This window comes from Narcine bancroftii, chromosome 3 (assembly GCF_036971445.1).
Source record: "Narcine bancroftii isolate sNarBan1 chromosome 3, sNarBan1.hap1, whole genome shotgun sequence".
Classification (NCBI taxonomy): Eukaryota; Metazoa; Chordata; class Chondrichthyes; order Torpediniformes; family Narcinidae; genus Narcine; species Narcine bancroftii.
This window is the reverse complement of record NC_091471.1, coordinates 12425282-12442444: the sequence shown is the minus strand read 5'-3', so window position 1 is coordinate 12442444 and position 17163 is coordinate 12425282. Positions and strand designations below refer to the sequence as shown.

Genomic DNA, 17163 nt, shown 5'->3' with positions numbered 1-17163 from the left:
TCCCATGTTGTACATCTCATTTTAAATTTAAAATCAACATTGTTCTGAAAGCACCATGTCCACAAGGCCGAAATGGTACACTCAAATATGCTGTTTGAATGAGCAACCAACTCTCTAATACTGAGAGTTGCAAACTATGGGAAGCCAGTGTGAACTGCACTGGTAACAGTTCGACTGCAGTGAGATTCCACGGACAAAATGTGGTCATGACTTGATTCTACGAGATTGCAGGTCAATGAGAAAGGAATAAGTCGTGCTCTGGACATGTGGAAGGACATCTCCTTTAAAAAGGTTGCCAGATCAAAGTAAGAGAGAAGGTGGGACTTTTGGATCGATATCTCATAGAACATTTTAGCACAGTATAGACCTTTCGGCCCTCAATGTTGTGCCAACCCATATATTCCTACCCAAAAAAGTACTAAATTCACTCTACCTTGTAAGACTTTTTTTTCATCCACGTGCCTGTATAAGATTCTCTTAAATGCCCCTAATGTTTCAGCCTCCACCACCACACATGGCAAGGCATTCCAGGCAACACAACTCTTTGTGTAAAAACCAAACTTCCACCTGGCATTTCTCCCTTCACTTTGTGGAAATGTCCCCTGGTGTCTGCTATTCCTGCCCTGGGAAAAGGTGCTGACTGTCCACCTTATCTATGCCTCTCAGAATCTTTGAGATCTCTATTAAGTCATCTCTCATCCTTCTGTGCTCCAAAACAAAAAGTTGCAACTCTACTAACCTCGCCTCTTAAGACTTATTTTCCAATCCAGGCAACATCCTGGTAAATTTCCTCTGCACCCTCTCCGTAGCTTCCACATCCTTCCTATAATGAGGTGTCCACAACTGAATGCAATACTCCACGTGTGGTCTCACCAAAGATGAGACCTCTTGAATCTTGAACTCAATCCTCCTATTAATGAAGCCCAACATCCCATCAGCCTTCTTAACTATCCTATCAGAGATACATGGGTTTGGACCCCAGAGTCCTTCGGTTCCTCCATCCACATTGTTAAAGTATCTATCCATTAACCCTGTATTTAGCCTTCTGGTTTTTCCTTCAAAAATACATCACATCATACTTATCTGAGTTGAACTCCATCTGCCACTTTTCCGCCCAGCTCTGCAACCTGTTTGTATCTTTTTGTAACCTACAACAACCCTCTGCACTACCCACAACTCCTCCAACCTTCATATCATCTGTAAAATTACCAGAATCCCAGAACAGATCCCTGTGGATCTCCATTAGTCACTGACCTCCAGGTAGAATACTTTCCCCCCACCACGACTCTCGCATGCAAGCTCATTTTTAATCCACCCAGCTGAGGCTCCATGACTCATAACTTTCTGAATGAGTGTGTCATGGGGGAACCTGTCATGCTTACGAGATCTCCAACAATGCAGCACTTCCTCAGTATGCAGCGAGGAGTGTTTATAACAACCGATGTAGGGAATGGGATTTGAACCCAAGAGTTTTGAATTCAGAGGTGGCCTTTGGGTTGCAAGCTGGTGTAACATCAGGTACCTACCCATCTCTAATGGCTTCCTTCTTCTCCAGGTCTTGAATGACATCCAATAAAACCTTAATGGTCTGCTGGCTGGTCTGTAGGACATTCTCCATGTTCTGCAGTCTGGACTGGAGTGAAGTGATTTCACATCGAGTGTTCCGACCTGAATTAGCCCCCTGGTTCTCCACTGCACGGGCCGATTCCATTCCATTAGCATGAGGGTTGCTCCCACTTTGCAACAGTTGCAGTCGGTTGCCAGTGTGCAGTGAGGGCCCTGAGGGGCTACTCGGGTCGGCAGGTCCCCCCCACGGGACAGGAGACTCCAAGAGCGGCTCGCTTTTAACTTGAATCGGTTCACAGGGGTTCCCTGCCGGAATGCAAAGCTGTGATTGGTCAGTCCGATGGGAGCCGCTGGGGGGCTTTGGATTGAATAAAGTTTTCAAGCAGGGCTTGGGCAAGGAGCTAACATGTTCCTTGGGGACCGAGTGGTTTGGATTATTGGGGTTAGATCCCGGTGTTTGAAATTCTGAATGGTTACTGTCCAAATTGTGCTGTGATGCCTTGAGTTTGTGGCATGCATTCTGTTTCAGTAAACACCCCTCCACAATATTTTCTTTGGATAGTGGCATACTTGCCTCGGAGGTGAATAGGCAGGGTTTAATGGAGAGACTTTTCATGCCCTTAGATACACAGTGCTGTCCGGCAGGAAATGCTTTCAATTCTCCATCTGTGAAGGTGCCAGTTATGGCCTTGCTATTGATTTTGTCTTTAAGACGATGGCAGACACTCAATGGATTGGAGTTGGAGCCTTGGGCTTCCTCCATGACCTTCTCCCTCTCCTGGAAACAGGGCAAGGCTAGGCAGGGATCCTCGGAGGTCGCTGGACTCTCTGTGGCTGTCTTCTCCACCCTCCCGTTAGGAGACTCCTCCTCCTTCTCCTCCACACCTTTCTCCATCCTTTTCTCCTTGCTCTCCTCTGCCCCTTCCTTGGGCTCATCAGCTGCCACCACTCCCCCAGGCTCAGGATCCGTCCCCTCCTGCCTATCAACCTCGCTGAGGTCCCCAATGCTCTTGCTCCGGATCCGGAACGCTGGGAACTGCTTCTGGAGGCTGGGCGAGGTCTGAATGGCAGTGCTCATGCAGGCTCTGCGGGGAGTGGGGAGCGTCAGGGAACAAGGCCTCGCTGGGTACCAGTTTGTCACCAGGCCCTGACAGCCTGCTAGCGAAGCCTGCTGGGAGGTAACCTCTGACCCTTGCGCGGCGGCATCAGGGGTTCCTTTGCCGCCGTCCTCCTCTGGCCCATCGGCGAGGTCCTTGAAGCGCACCTGCTGGGTCTTGTGCCTCCTCCGGTGTTGTGTTCTCTTGCCTTCCGCCGCACTCGCCGCGTCGCGTCTCAGCAGTACAGATCGGACAGTCATGGCACGGTCTGAACTGAAGTGAGCGTCGGAAGCCAGTGAATGATTTGTTTCCCGACTGACCATTATCCCCCGGCAGCCACAGTTTGCAGAGAATACGTGAAGTATTCACACCCTTAACCAGAAGGCCACAGAATCCTTAGCTTCCGATAGGTCGAGAATGATCATGTGACTCCTCAGCCACTTGGCGTGCATGCTCCCACGAAAGTGTGTCTTTCCTGGTGGGTTCTCAGGTAGTGTAGACAACTGGCGTTTCGTTCCCCAACCAGGGAATGTTGACTGTGGGTCTGGGAATGCTGTTACTGAGATGGGGCCTCACTGTTCGACGCATTCCCTCCTGGATTAAAAGGCCAGCCAATCACGTCGGTCGTTGCTGCGGGGCAGGAGCTTTCCCCTTGCCCCCACCCCACCTCCACCCTCCCTCAGTTATCTTGTCCGATGGGGGCTGCGGCGCGGCCCCCCGAGACGCTTGTCACACAGCAGGCTGGGCCAAAGCCTTCCCAGGCCCCCTGAGCCCGCGGACTGTGAGGCGTCCCTGAGGAGCGAATGAGCTGGGCTGGGCGGGTCGATCCGGGGCGCTGGCGGGCTCTGTGCGAGCGGCGGGTCCCGGCTCCGGACTGGCGGCTCTCGCTGGACAGGCGATCTGGCTGGCAGTGCTGTGTCATCTTCCCCTCCCTCCCTCCCTGCCCTCGGCACACATCAAAGTTTAAACCCAGTCCATCGCTTGGGCCCCGGGTGTGGACAGGCTGCTCCCCACCACCTCTCTGGTAGCTCTGTGATCGATTCCTGCAGGATTCAGATCTCCCTTATGAGGTCCTGGAGATGGAAAGGAAGGGAGACAGAAATTAGAACACCAAGGACACTTTCACTAAAGACCCACCAAATGCCTGGAGAAGCCACATAGTGGAAGCTCCAATGCAGTTGTTTTTAAACAAAAAACTTGCAGATGCTAGAGTCCAGGGCAATACATGAATGAGCTGGAGAAACTCAGTAGGATACGCAGTATTCATAGGAAGTAAAGGCGAGCTCTCCACTGGCCACCGTGACAGAGGTGCACCAAAGAAGAGGTACAAGGACTGCCTGAAGAAATCTCTTGGTGCCTGCCACATTGACCACCGCCAGTGGGCTGATATCGCCTCAAACCGTACATCTTGGCGCCTCACAGTTCGGCGGGCAGCAACCTCCTTTGAAGAAGACCGCAGAGCCCACCTCACTGACAAAAGACAAAGGAGGAAAAACCCAACACCCAACCCCAACCAACCAATTTTCCCCTGCAACCGCTGCAACCGTGTCTGCCTGTCCCACATCGGACTTGTCAGCCACAAACGAGCCTGCAGCTGACGTGGACATTTACCCCCCTCCATAAATCTTCGTCCGCGAAGCCAAGCCAAAGAAGAAGAAAGGGGAACCAGAATTTTGGGCCAGGAGTGCCAAAAATCAGGCAGAGGCCTGTCAAAAATGTATTTATCTATTGTTTTGTATTTATCTCTTTTTCTGTCCCATCACTGATTTTAATTTATTCAATTGTAGTTGGTGTATCTCACATGGCAAGAAATTATATTGATGCATCTGAACATTGTACTCACAATAAAACAGTATAGAGTTCAGAAGAATGAAATATTTTGAACCTTGAAAGGTCTGGAAAGAGTAGATATGACAAAATTGTTTCCCATGGTAGGGGAGTGAAGGACAAGAGGGCACAACTTGAGGAAGGAAAGGTGCCATTTTAGATCAGAGGGATTTCTTCAATGCTGGACCTCTGAATCTTCTTACCATGGGCGATTGTGGAGGCCAGGCCAATGGGTGCAGAGATTGATAGGTATCTGAATAGTCAGGGTGTCAAAGGTTATGAGGAGAAGGCAAGGGGTGGGGCCGAGTGGGAGAATGGATCACCTCGTGATGGGATAGCGGAAGTACCTGACAGGCTGAATGGTGCACTTCTGCTCCTATATCTTATGGCCTGAGATTCAGATTCATAGAACATGGAACACTAAAGCACAGTACAGGCCCATTGGCCCTGATCTTGTGCCGACCTGTATACTCCTTAAAAAATACATTAAAACCTTCCCTACCCCATAACCCTTTATTTTTCTTCCATCCAAGAGTCTATTAAATGCCACTAATGCTTCAGCCTCCACCACCATCCCAGGCCCCCACAACTTTCTGTATATAAAAAAAACTTCCCCTAAATTTCCCTCCCTTCACTTTGTACATATCTCCTCTGGTGTTTGCTATTCCTGTCCTGGAGAACAGGCTCTAACCGTCCACCCTATCTATGCCTCTCATAATCTTGTAGCCCTCTATTAAGTCACCTCTCATCCTTCTACACTCTAAAGAAGGAAGTCCCAACTCTGTTAACCTTGCCCCATAAGGCTTATTTTCCACTCCAGGCAAGGATTCCAACTCAGATTTGCTGTCATAGAGTACAATCATGAATCCACATACAACCCTGGGATTCTTTTGTCCTGAGGCCCAGGCAGAATTTCTGATTATCTGTAACTGTAAAATGCACCTAAGTAAAAGATAAGTATGCAAAAGAGAGAACTATAAAGAAAGAGAGAAAAGTACACAAACTATCTTTGCATGTTATTTATTACTGAGTACTAAGGATACATAGCATCCTTAAGTGTCTCTGATTGAGTCTGTTGTTTTGGAGGCTGATGGTGGAGGGGGATCAATACAGTTCAAAGTGAATTTGTAAAATGTAAGCCCACTCAGAACAAGTGCACTGGGTGCCGTCAGGGAATGAAAATTCATTGTACGGTGCCTTTAAGTACATTTCTGCCAACAATGTTGTTTAGATGGTGAAAAGCTGATAGTCAGTGCACTAGCTAATGAGGCAAAGTCATGTAGCTCTTCAGGAAAATGAGAAACAGAAGCAGGAACATCACGTACAACACCTTCCTTCAGCTTGCTCTGTCACCATCAGACAAGCACGATCAACAGAGTTGAGAATCAGAAACTGGTTTCACACAAACGGAACAGGCCCTTCAACCCATTGAGTGTGCTCCATCCCATTTTATTCCCATCAACTCCCTCTTTGCGCACTCCTGCCATTACCAGCTTCCTGAATAAACCCTATGACAGTAAAATTCCGCTGCCTTTCTCTGCACCAACTCTCGCTTCTCTGCAACTCTGCACCTGTACTCTGTCTGACTTGTGCTACGTATGAGGTCCCTACTGGTCTTCTCAATTAATATAGAAACCTCTTCATTGTATTTTCCATGCCTGTGACAATAAACAAGCTTGAACTGAGGTTCAGAGCATTGGACACGACAGAGTATTGAAACGTACAGATTTCCTTACAGTTCGAGAGAAGGGAGATATAGACACAGGTGTGTTAGGATAGATATTTGGGAACTCAGCAAGGTGTTACCTAATTGCTGTCAGGTCAAGAGCTGTAAAAAGATAACTTTATCCTGCTAAGGATTGTATCTCCAACATGTACGACTAGTCATTACTCTATAAATATAATAGATGATAATAGTTATTATCAAGCAGTCATTGAATGTAAAAGCAATAAATACTTTAGTGAATGGGTTGGTAGATTAAAGAAATTGCTGCTTTCAAGCTGAGGTTAAAAAAGGAGTGTGCAGACATTAGAGAGCTGCAGCAATACATAATCGTGCTAGAGGAACTCAGCAGGTCACGCAGTAACTGTGGAAAATTATAGGGAGTGGACGTTTCGAGCCTGAGCCCTTCGTTAGGGATGCAAATGATCAGATAAGAAAGTGAGGGGGAGTGGTGGGGAGGTGGGAGAAGCGCAGGCGAGAGGTGAATATTGGTGGAAGAGGGATAGAGGAGCTCGGAAGAGGCGATAGGGCAAGGGCACAGAGGGCTGAGAGAGGCGCACTTTGAAAGGAGGGCAGATTCTATTGTAGTACTTTCTTGCTGACGTTGGTTAGTATAGGTTACTCAGTAACATTAGTCCAGGTCAGGGGGACAGGTTTCTTTTTAGTTCATTCATTCATTCATGGGATGTGGACTTCATTTCATTGACCATCCCCAATTGCCCTCGTGAAGGAGAGCCCCTTCCTTGAGCCAATTGAGTTAACAAAAGAAATTGTTGAGGGTAGAGTGATAGGTGTGGTGTGTGTGGATTTTAGTAAGGCATTTGACAAGGTCCCCTATGAGTGATTCATTCAGAAAGTCATGAGGAATGGGATCCATGGTACTTGGCTGTGTTGAATAAAAGATTGGCTTGCATGTAGAAAGCAGAGAGTAGTAGTGGAAAGAAAGTATTCTGTCTGGAGGTCAGTGACTAGTGGAGTTTGGGAGGGTTTGTTCTGTGAAGTGCCAGTTGATGAAGTAGACAAAGACGATGTGGTCAAACAATAATCAGGGCTTTTATTAGCAGAAACTCATGGTACAATAATGAAAGACGATAGATCATACACAGTTATATCCAAGGGGAGTGTCCTTAACAGTAGAGATAATGCACAGCCAATGTTAGTACAGCAAGGCTCACCAGAGGGGAGGGAGACAGGCAGCTTGGCAGACATTCACCACGTTCTGGGACCCTTACTCTATGTGATTTTTAGAAATTACCTTGATGAAAAAGCGGATGGATGGGTCAAAAACTTTATGGATGACATGAAGGTTGGAGGAGTTGTGGATGGAGCTGAAGGTTGTCAAAGGTTTCAGGGGGATATAGACAGGATGCAGAGTTGGGCAGAAAAGTGGCAGATGGAGTTCAATCTGGATAAGTGTGAGGTGATGCATTTTGAAAGGTCAAACCTGAAGGCTGAGTACAGGGTTAATGGTCAGTTACTTAAGAGTGTGGAGGAACAGAGAGACTTTGAGATCCAAATCCATACATCTCTCAAGGTTGCCACAAAGGTTGATAGGATAGTTAAGAAGGCCAGGGGGATTGAGTTCAAGAGTCATGTCCTTCCAGGCAGTGGATGATCAGACAATCCTTGTCCAAAAAATGTAATATTTACATATATATTAACATAGGAACATAGGAAGTAGGAAGAGGAGTAGGCCAAAAATGACGCATCGAGCCTGCTCCGCCATTCAATACAATCATGGCTGATCTAATTTATGACCTAACTCCACCTATCTGCCTTCTCCCCATATCCCCTAATTCCTCTATCATGTAAAAATTTATCTAACCGAATTTTAAACATGTTTAATGAGGCAGGCTCAACCACTTCCCTGGTTAGAGAATTCCAAACATTCACTACTCTCTGGGAAAAACTATTTTTCCTCATCTCTGTCCTAAATCTACTCCCCCAAATCTTGAGACTGTATCCTCTCGTTTTAGTTTCCCCGGCCAGCTCAAAAAACCTTCCTCCATCTATCCTATCCATACCCTTCATAATCCTATATGTTTCTATAAGATCTCCTCTCATTCTTCTGAACTTGAGCGAATACAATCCTAGACGATTTAATCTTTCATCATAAGTCAACCCCTTCATCCCAGGGATCAACCTAGTAAACCTCCTCTGGACCGTCTCCAAAGCCAGTATATCCTTCCTCAAATATGGAGACCAGAACTGGACACAGTACTCCAGGTGTGGTCTCACCAGTACCTTATACAGTTGCAGAGCATAGATAAGGTGAATTGTCACAAACTCCTTTGCATGGTAGGGCGTTAATAGTTAAAGGGGACCTGAGGGGTAACTTTTACCACACAGAGAGTGCTGGGTATGTGGAACAAGCTGCCAGAGGAAGTGGTAGAGGTGGGAACAATTACAACTTTTAAAAGACCTTTGGACTGGAAAATGGATAGGAAAGGGTTATGGGCCAAATACAAGCAAATGAGACTAGCTCAGATCGGCAACTTGGGCAGAATAGAGAAGTTGGGCTGAAGGACCATTCTTTTGTGCTGTATAAGGGCAGCACAGTTAATGCAACACTTTTACAGTGCCAGGAACCTGGGTTTGAATCCAGCGCTGTCTCTAAGGAGTCTGTACATTCTTCCTGTGACCTGAATGGGTTTTCTCCAGGTGCTCCAGTTTCCTCCCACTCTCTAAAACTGTACAGGGTTTGTTGGTTAATTAGTGTATTTAGATGACACAGACTCGCACCACCAGGTTCCCTTCCACCATCAGACTCCACAGCAACAAACTCAATCAGGGACACTTACTTGATTTTATTTTTTGTTCTCTCTGTATGGCACAGTCAGTTTGTTTACATTCATTATCTGTTTTGTTTGGCTTGGCTTCGCGGACGAAGATTTATGGAGGGGGTAAAAAGTCCACGTCAGCTGCAGGTTCGTTTGTGGCTGACAAGTCCGATGCGGGACAGGCAGACACGGTTGCAGCGGCTGCAGGGGAAAATTGGTTGGTTGGGTGTTGGGTTTTTCCTCCTTTGCCTTTTGTCAGTGAGGTGGGCTCTGCAGTCTTCTTCAAAGGAGGTTGCTGCCCGCCAAACTGTGAGGCGCCAAGATGCATGGTTTGAGGCGAGATCAGCCCACTGGCGGTGGTCAATGTGGCAGGCACCAAGAGATTTCTTTAGGCAGTCCTTGTACCTTTTCTTTGGTGCACCTCTGTCACGGTGGCCAGTGGAGAGCTCGCCATAGAACACGATCTTGGGAAGGCGATGGTCCTCCATTCTGGAGACGTGACCCACCCAGCGCAGCTGGATCTTCAGCAGCGTGGACTCGATGCTGTCGACCTCTGCCATCTCATGTACTTCGACGTTAGGGATGAAAGCGCTCCAATGGATGATGAGGATGGAGCGGAGACAACGCTGGTGGAAGCGTTCTAGGAGCCGTAGGTGATGCCGGTAGAGGACCCATGATTCAGAGCCGAACAGGAGTGTGGGTATGACAACGGCTCTGTATACGCTTATCTTTGTGAGGTTTTTCAGTTGGTTGTTTTTCCAGACTCTTTTGTGTAGTCTTCCAAAGGCACTATTTGCCTTGGCGAGTCTGTTGTCTATCTCATTATCGATCCTTGCATCTGATGAAATGGTGCAGCCGAGATAGGTAAACTGGTTGACCGTTTTGAGTTTTGTGTGCCCGATGGAGATGTGGGGGGGGCTGGTAGTCATGGTGGGGAGCTGGCTGATGGAGGACCTCAGTTTTCTTCAGGCTGACTTCCAGGCCAAACATTTTGGCAGTTTCCGCAAAGCAGGACGTCAAGCGCTGAAGAGCTGGCTCTGAATGGGCAACTAAAGTGGCATCGTCTGCAAAGAGTAGTTCACGGACAAGTTTCTCTTGTGTCTTGGTGTGAGCTTGCAGGCGCCTCAGATTGAAGAGACTGCCATCCGTGCGGTATCAGATGTAAACAGCGTCTTCATTGTTGAGGTCTTTCATGGCTTGGTTCAGCATCATGTTTAGAGTTCTTTGTTTGTTTGCACATTTACGCTGTGTACAGTTTATTTTTGCACTACCAATTAGTCGTAATTCTTGCACGCCCACAGAGAAAAGAATCTCAGGGTTGTATATGATGTCATTTATACATTCTGACAATAAATCTGAAATCAGAAACCATGGGCTGGAAGGGCCTGTTACTGTGCTCTATGTCCAAATGACCCTGATAAAGAATCAGTGTGAATCTCACAGTGCTATTTAATCAGGCCATCTAATTCATATTAATCTCTGAGGATTAAAACTTACCCATGAAATTAACCATTCTGAGTACAAGATCGATGTTTCCTGCTTTGTGTGGAGAAGAGTGGTACGGCTGAGCAGGATTCATTCCGTCAGTATACTCTGCGATCTAAACATAGGGAGCAAGAAGGAAGGACGTGGAAGCTATGGAGAGGGTGCAGAAGAGATTTACCAGGATGTTGCTGGATGGGGAAATGTCTTATGAGACAAGGTTAGCAGAGCTGGGACTTTTTGGGGTGTAGAAGGCTGAGAGGAGTCTTGATAGAGGTCTACAAGATTATAAGAGACATTGATAGGGTGGACAGCCAGCACCTGTTTCCCAGGGCAGGATCAGCAAATACCAGAGGACAGTTAAGGGATGGCAGTTTAGGGGAGACATCAGGAGCATGTTTTTGACACAGAGAGTTGTGGGTGCCTGGAATGCCTTGCCAGGGATGGTAGTGGAAGTTAAAACTTTGGGGACCTTTAAGAGACTCTCAGACATGGATGAAAGAAAAATAGAGGGCTATGGGGTAGGGAAAGTTTAGTACATTTATTTAAGAAAGGAATACATGGGTCGGCACAACATCAAGGGCTGAAGGGCCTGTACTGTGCTGTGTTATTCTATGTTCTAAGAAAACTTAATAACTTAATCAGGGAGGCATAGTTAGCTTAGCGATTAGAGCAGTACTGCAACAGCACTAGCAAATGGGTTCGAATCCCAGGCTGTGTGTAAGGAGTTTGTACGTTCTCCCTTTGTCTGCGTGGGTTTCATCCGGGTGCTCAGTTTCAAAGCGTACCAGGGATTGTAGGTCAATTATGTGCAATTGGGTGGCACGGGCTCATGGGCCAGAAGAGCCTGTTTACCGAGCTGCATGTCTAAATTTAAATTTTAAACCTAAAATGAATATCAAGCAGTCAACAGAGTTATCACTGCATAAGAGGCCTTAATAATTTCTGCTGAGACTCAGCTTTAAGCTTAGAGAGAGAGAGTTACAGCATGAAAGCAAGCCCCCAAGACTACTGTTCATGCTGACCATTAACCACCCGCATTTATGTAAATTCTACATTCATCCATTTTTTATTCTCTCCTCGCTTTAACCATTCTACCACATCCCACTTCTACCATTAGTTAAGTTTAATCCCACATCCTACCATTAGATTTGTTAAGTTTAATAACACACAGAAATGTTGGAGGAGCTCAGCCGGTCTTGCAGCGCCCAGAGGAAGTAAAGATATATTGCTGATGTTTCGGGCCTGAGTCCTTCCAGAATTGCAATGTGTTTTTACCACAATCACAGCCAGGTGAGTTAGCACAGTAGGTGAATTGATCTCGATCTATAGTGGCAGGCAAACAAGATTTTGGATGGGATTAAAACCAACCTCTCAAAACATTTCACCATGATCTGGATGCCCCTGATGGAGTGAAGGCTGGTGCCCGTGATGTCGCAGGCCGAATTAATAACTCTCTGGAGTTTTTCCTGCCCTGTTCATCGGCACCTCCATGCCAGACAGAGATGCAACCAGACAGAATTCACTCCAGGGTACACCAGTAGAAATTTCGAGAGTCTTTGGTAATGTACCGAATCTCAAAATCAGAGTCAGGATTTATTGTCATGGACAAGTCATGAAATTCGGTGTTTTGTGGCAGCCCTCACCGGGCAAACATACATATTATAACCACCTTATGACATAACTATAAATAAAAATAATAGTCCACAAAAAAAGTCAGGCCGTGTCTTTAGTTCATTGATTATTCAGGAATCTGGTGGCAGTGGGAAAGAAGCTGCCCTTGTGCCACTGGGTGCTCATCTTTAGGCTTCTGTACATTTTCCCTGATGGCAGCAGAGTGAAGAGGGCATGGCCAGGGTGGTCAGGGTCTTTGAGGATAGAGGCTGCTTTTTTTAAGACACCTCCTCATGTAGACGTCCTCGATGGACTTGAAGTCTTGTGCCTTTGATGTCACGGTCCAAGTTAGCAACCCTCTGGAGTTTATTCTTGTCCTGAGAGTTGGCGCTTCCATTATCAGGGAATGATGGAGAACGCTCTCCATGGTACAGCTGTAGAAAATTTTGAGTTTTCTGAGACATGTCGTATCTCTTCAAGCACTTCACAAAGTAAAGGCGCTGGCGGGCCTTTTTTGTGACTACATCAGCATAGAGGCACCTTGGAGATGCTGACACACAGGAATTTGAGGTTCTTGACCTTCTTCGCAACTGAGCCCTCGATGAGGACCGGGTCATGTTCCCCTGATTCCCTCCGGTCATTACACCATTCAGTGAGCTGATCTCTCTCCCTCCTGGACGCTTCCTCATTGCAGTTTGTGATTCAGCCGACAACTGTGGTGTCATCGGCAAACTTGTAGATAGAATTGTGCCAAGTCACACATTTGTGGGTGTAGCTCCTTGTGAAGTGCAGCCGCTGGCGAGGGGAAGCAGATTTCAGTCAGTGAGTGGGAGAAACTGCTTTTCCCAGAGAGTGGCGAATCCTTGGAATCCTCTGCCCCGTGAAGCAGACTCTCATCTTTTACTTGTCACTTGTCAGAGGTTTTATTTGGTTCAACAACATCATTGGAGAGAATCATGGAGACACACCGAATGAAAACAAGCCCTTCAATGCTTTGTCTGCAGCAGGCAATAAACCCCCATTTCTCCTCCCAACATTCCCATCTGCTTCCCCTCAGATTCCGCACCCCAACTACACACACAATCGGCTGAAATAGGGTAGACATACAGCACCTTTTTGCCTCGAGCAATAATAGCAAATACCAGTGGAAATTTGTTTAATGTGAGTGTAGGAAAAGTTCAGGGAGATGTCAAAGGGATTTTTTTTCCTCCACATTGAGTGGTGGCTGCCTGGAATGCATGGAAAACACAGAGATCCTGGAGGAACTCAGCTGGTCTCGCAGCATCCATAGAAGGTAAAGATGTTTTGGGCCTGAACCCTTCCTCAAGATATACTGAGGCTCAGGCCTGAAACGTCGGTAATATATCTTTACATTCTATGGACGCTGTGAGATCCGCTGAGTACCTGCAGCATTTCTCTGTGCTTTTACTGCAATCGTAGCGTTTCCAGACTTTCGTGTTTCACCCCGTCTGAAATGCATTGTCAAAGATGGCGATAAGGACAATGGAAAAGAGATAGGATGTAAGAAAAATAGAGGGTTATATAAATTTAAATTTCGACATACAGGATGGTAATAGGCCATTTTGGCTGACAAGTCCTTGCCTCCTAGCTACACCCAATTGATCTACACTCCCGGTATGTTTTGAACGGTGGGAGGAAACTGGATCCCCAGGGAAAATCCATGCAGACACGGGGAGAACATACAAACTCCTTACAGACAGCGCAGGATTTGAACCCTGGTCCCCATCGCTGGCGCTGCAACAACATTGTGCTCGCCGTTACACCAACCATGCCTCCTTTTATGGGCTGTAAGGCAGAGAAGAGATAGGTTGATTTGGAGTAGGTTTAAATAGGTCTGCACAGCATTTTGGGCTGAAAGGCCTGTAGTGTGCTGTATTTGATGTAATATGCACTTCAGTGGCCAATTAAACTCCCCCCAAGCACAACATTAGGATGTAGCAGAAAACCACCACGTTGGGAGGTAACTCTTGCTGAGACAACATGCAAACTCCACACGGACAGCACTGGAATTGAACCGAGGTCAGTGGTGCTGTGAGGCAGCCCCTCCATCAGCTTTACTGCTGTTCCGTCCCCTTCTTTCTTGGAGAGTGACTGCCCCTGAGGCAAAAAGGTGCAAGTGTTTGAATGGCAGTGAAGTATAGCGGGGCTGTGGAAGATTTCACTGAGAGTCATTAGATAATGGAAGCCAATTCACAGAAAGGTACCCTTGGCCTGTCAGTGAAGGGCAGAGGACTTTGACTCAAGATGCGCTGATGGATTAAATCAACTGATTCTGCAGCAAAAATTAAATGCTGCACTTACTGCAAATCTGCCAGGAAGACGGAGACTTCTGGATGATCCAGATTATCGGTTGATTCCTGTCTGATACTCTTTCCGCAGATGCTGCCTGACCTGTTGAGTTTTACCAGCATTTTCTTTTTATTTCAGTTTTACGACGACAGCAGTGTTCTGTCTTACAGTTCAGCACTGATCTTTTTGTTCCTCGTTTGATTTACACCTCCTCAGCCAGATTAAAAGTGATTAGCAGGTCTCTTTTTCTCTCTCTCTGAGTCCTTCATCAAGGTAATTTTTTTTTATACCTTCATGAAGTGCTCAAGATTTTCATCTTTGCTATATAAAGGACACTGTTGAGTTTTTCCAGCATTGTGTTTTTAAGATCAGTTTCTTTCCTGTCATTATCATTTTCTTGAATGAACCTCACACTTAAAAAAATTTCCTCTGTTCATGATCTCTCTCTGCAACTCTGCACTTCAGCACTATGGATAGGATGCTGAGCTGGACTGCTCACAGAACAAACTCCTCACAGCACCTTGGAACACGTGACAATATACTTGAACTTGGAGCATCATTTGCTCAAACTCGGGATCTACGTACTGGAGTTAAGAAGAGTGAAAGTGGACTTCATCATCTCCTGGAGAATCTTGACCAAGTTGGATATGAAGAAAATATTTCCTCACCTTGTGAATCCAGAACAAAATAACATGTTGCACTTTGCCAAAGTCATCTTTCCGGTCTTTACCTATAACTCAGTCACAGCAAACCATAGAGAAGTATAGCAGAAGACAGGCCATTTGTCTCACAATGTCTGTGCCAGCCACAGTGCCAAACTAAAATACTGTAATCCCATCCATCTGCATAGAATTTAGAATTATGAGATGAGATCTCATTGAGACATAAAATTGTGACAGGCCAAGACAGATTAGATGCAGGGAAGAATGTTCCTAGTGTTGGGGATGCTCAGAACGAGAGGTCACAGTCTAGGGATAAGGGGGAGGCCATTTGGGACTGACAGGAGAAACCTCTTCACCTGGACAGTGTTGTGGACTCATGGCACTCCCAGCCACAGCAAGGTGTGGAGGCCAGTTGGTTAAATACATATATTTCAAAGGGGAGATGAATGTGCTCCCCTCGGTTAAAGATATAAAAGGGTATGGAGAGAAAGCAGGAATAAGGTTTGAAATCACAAGATCAGCCATGATTGTATTGGATGGTGGAACAGGTTCAAAGGGCTAAATGTCTTTCTATGATCCATATCCCTCCATTACTTGCACGTTCCTCTAACTATCTCCACCGGGAATAAGGGAAGAGGAGACACAGTGGCATAGTTGGTTAAGCTCTTGCCTCACAGCTCCGGCGACCCGGTTTGATCCTGACCTCCGGCGCTGTCCGTGCGGAGTTTGCATTTTCCTTCTATGACTGTGTGAGGTTTTCCCTGGGTGATTGTTGGCCAGTTCATCGGCGCTGAAATTGCAGCTGAGAATCTGACAGGGAGCTTGTGTTGGGGGAGATTATCGGATTGTGTGGGGGGGGGGTTTATCGGATTATATGGGGGGGGTGGTGGAGAGATAAGAATCTCAGAACACCAGAGCTGCCATTCTCAACCATTTTTGTGCCCCTAGGACTCTGCTCAAAGTTTATGGGCTCCTTTCCCCGTGCAGAAGTTTGGCTTCTTCCATACTTTTCTCCAACCGACTCCAGAAAAAAAACTTAAAACATATTAAGTAAAAACACAAAATGCTGGAGAAACTCAGCAGGTCAAAAAGTGTCCTTTATATAGCAAGGTAAAGATACACAACCAATGTTTTGGGCTTGAGCCCTTCATCAAGGTGTGAGAAAATGTTGGCAGGCGTCCAAACCGAAGAGCGATGGGGGGGGGGGGGGGGGTGGAGACAGACAGGAAAGGGGGAGGGGAAAGAAAAATCAATGCTCATGCCATGTGGCTGGAGGCTGCCCAGATGGAAAATAAGGTGTTCCTCCAAATCAGGTTGGGACAGTACACAAGGCCAAGGACAGACGTGTGATGGCAGGAGCATGACCCAGAATTGAAATGGTTGGCAACTGGGAGGTCGCTGTTATTGCGAGTGGAGTGGAAGTGCTGAGTGAATCGATCTCCCAGTCTGCATCCAGTCTCTCCGATGTAGAGAAGTTCACAAAGGGTTCACCGGATGCAATAAATAAGTCCTGTGGATGTACAAGTGAGGTGTTGCTTCAGGTGAAAGGCCTGTTTGGGGCCCTGGTCCGTGGTGTGGGCACGTGTTGCACCTCCTGAGGGGACGGGGGAAGATGCCGGGTGTGCGATGCGTGGGGAGGGATGTGTGCACGAGGGAATCACAGAGGGAGTGTTCACTGCAGAGAGGGGAGGAGAAGGAAAAATGTGTCTGGTGGTGGGCTCCTGAAAAAAGTGCCAGAAATACCAGCGGATATGGCTGTACTACAGCACAAAAAACAGGCCCTTCAGCCCAACTAGTCTGTGTCAACTATTATTCTTCCTGGTCTGATTGACCTGTACCCAGATCTCCATTCCCCTCCCATCCACTTTTTTTTTCTGAAGTCAAAATCGAGCCAGTGTTCATCACTTCAGCTCGTTCTGCACCCCCACTACTCTCTGTGTGAAGATGTTCCCCCTCACGTTCCCTTTAAACATTTCACCTTTCACCCTTGACCCATGATTTTGTCTCACCCAACCTCAGTGGAAAAACCCTGCTTGTATTTACTCTATCTCTACCCCACATAATTCTGTACACAATGCTTTAAGATGGAACAAAAATGACTG

General features: G+C 46.7%; 2 protein-coding genes across 4 annotated transcripts in view; one reads left to right on the top strand and one right to left on the bottom strand.

Moving 5' to 3' along the window:
- LOC138756975 (INSYN2B protein-like) overlaps positions 1–3270 on the bottom strand; it is a 94857-nt gene extending 91587 nt beyond the window's left edge. For all 3 annotated transcript variants that reach the window (XM_069923501.1, XM_069923503.1, XM_069923502.1), the window contains exon 1: positions 1527–3270. In XM_069923501.1, the coding sequence (XP_069779602.1) occupies positions 1527–2986 (1460 nt within the window). In that variant the 5' untranslated portion in view covers positions 2987–3270. The remainder of the gene's footprint in view (positions 1–1526) is intronic.
- LOC138756974 (dedicator of cytokinesis protein 2-like) overlaps positions 1–17163 on the top strand; it is a 1510503-nt gene that overhangs the window by 787056 nt on the left and 706284 nt on the right.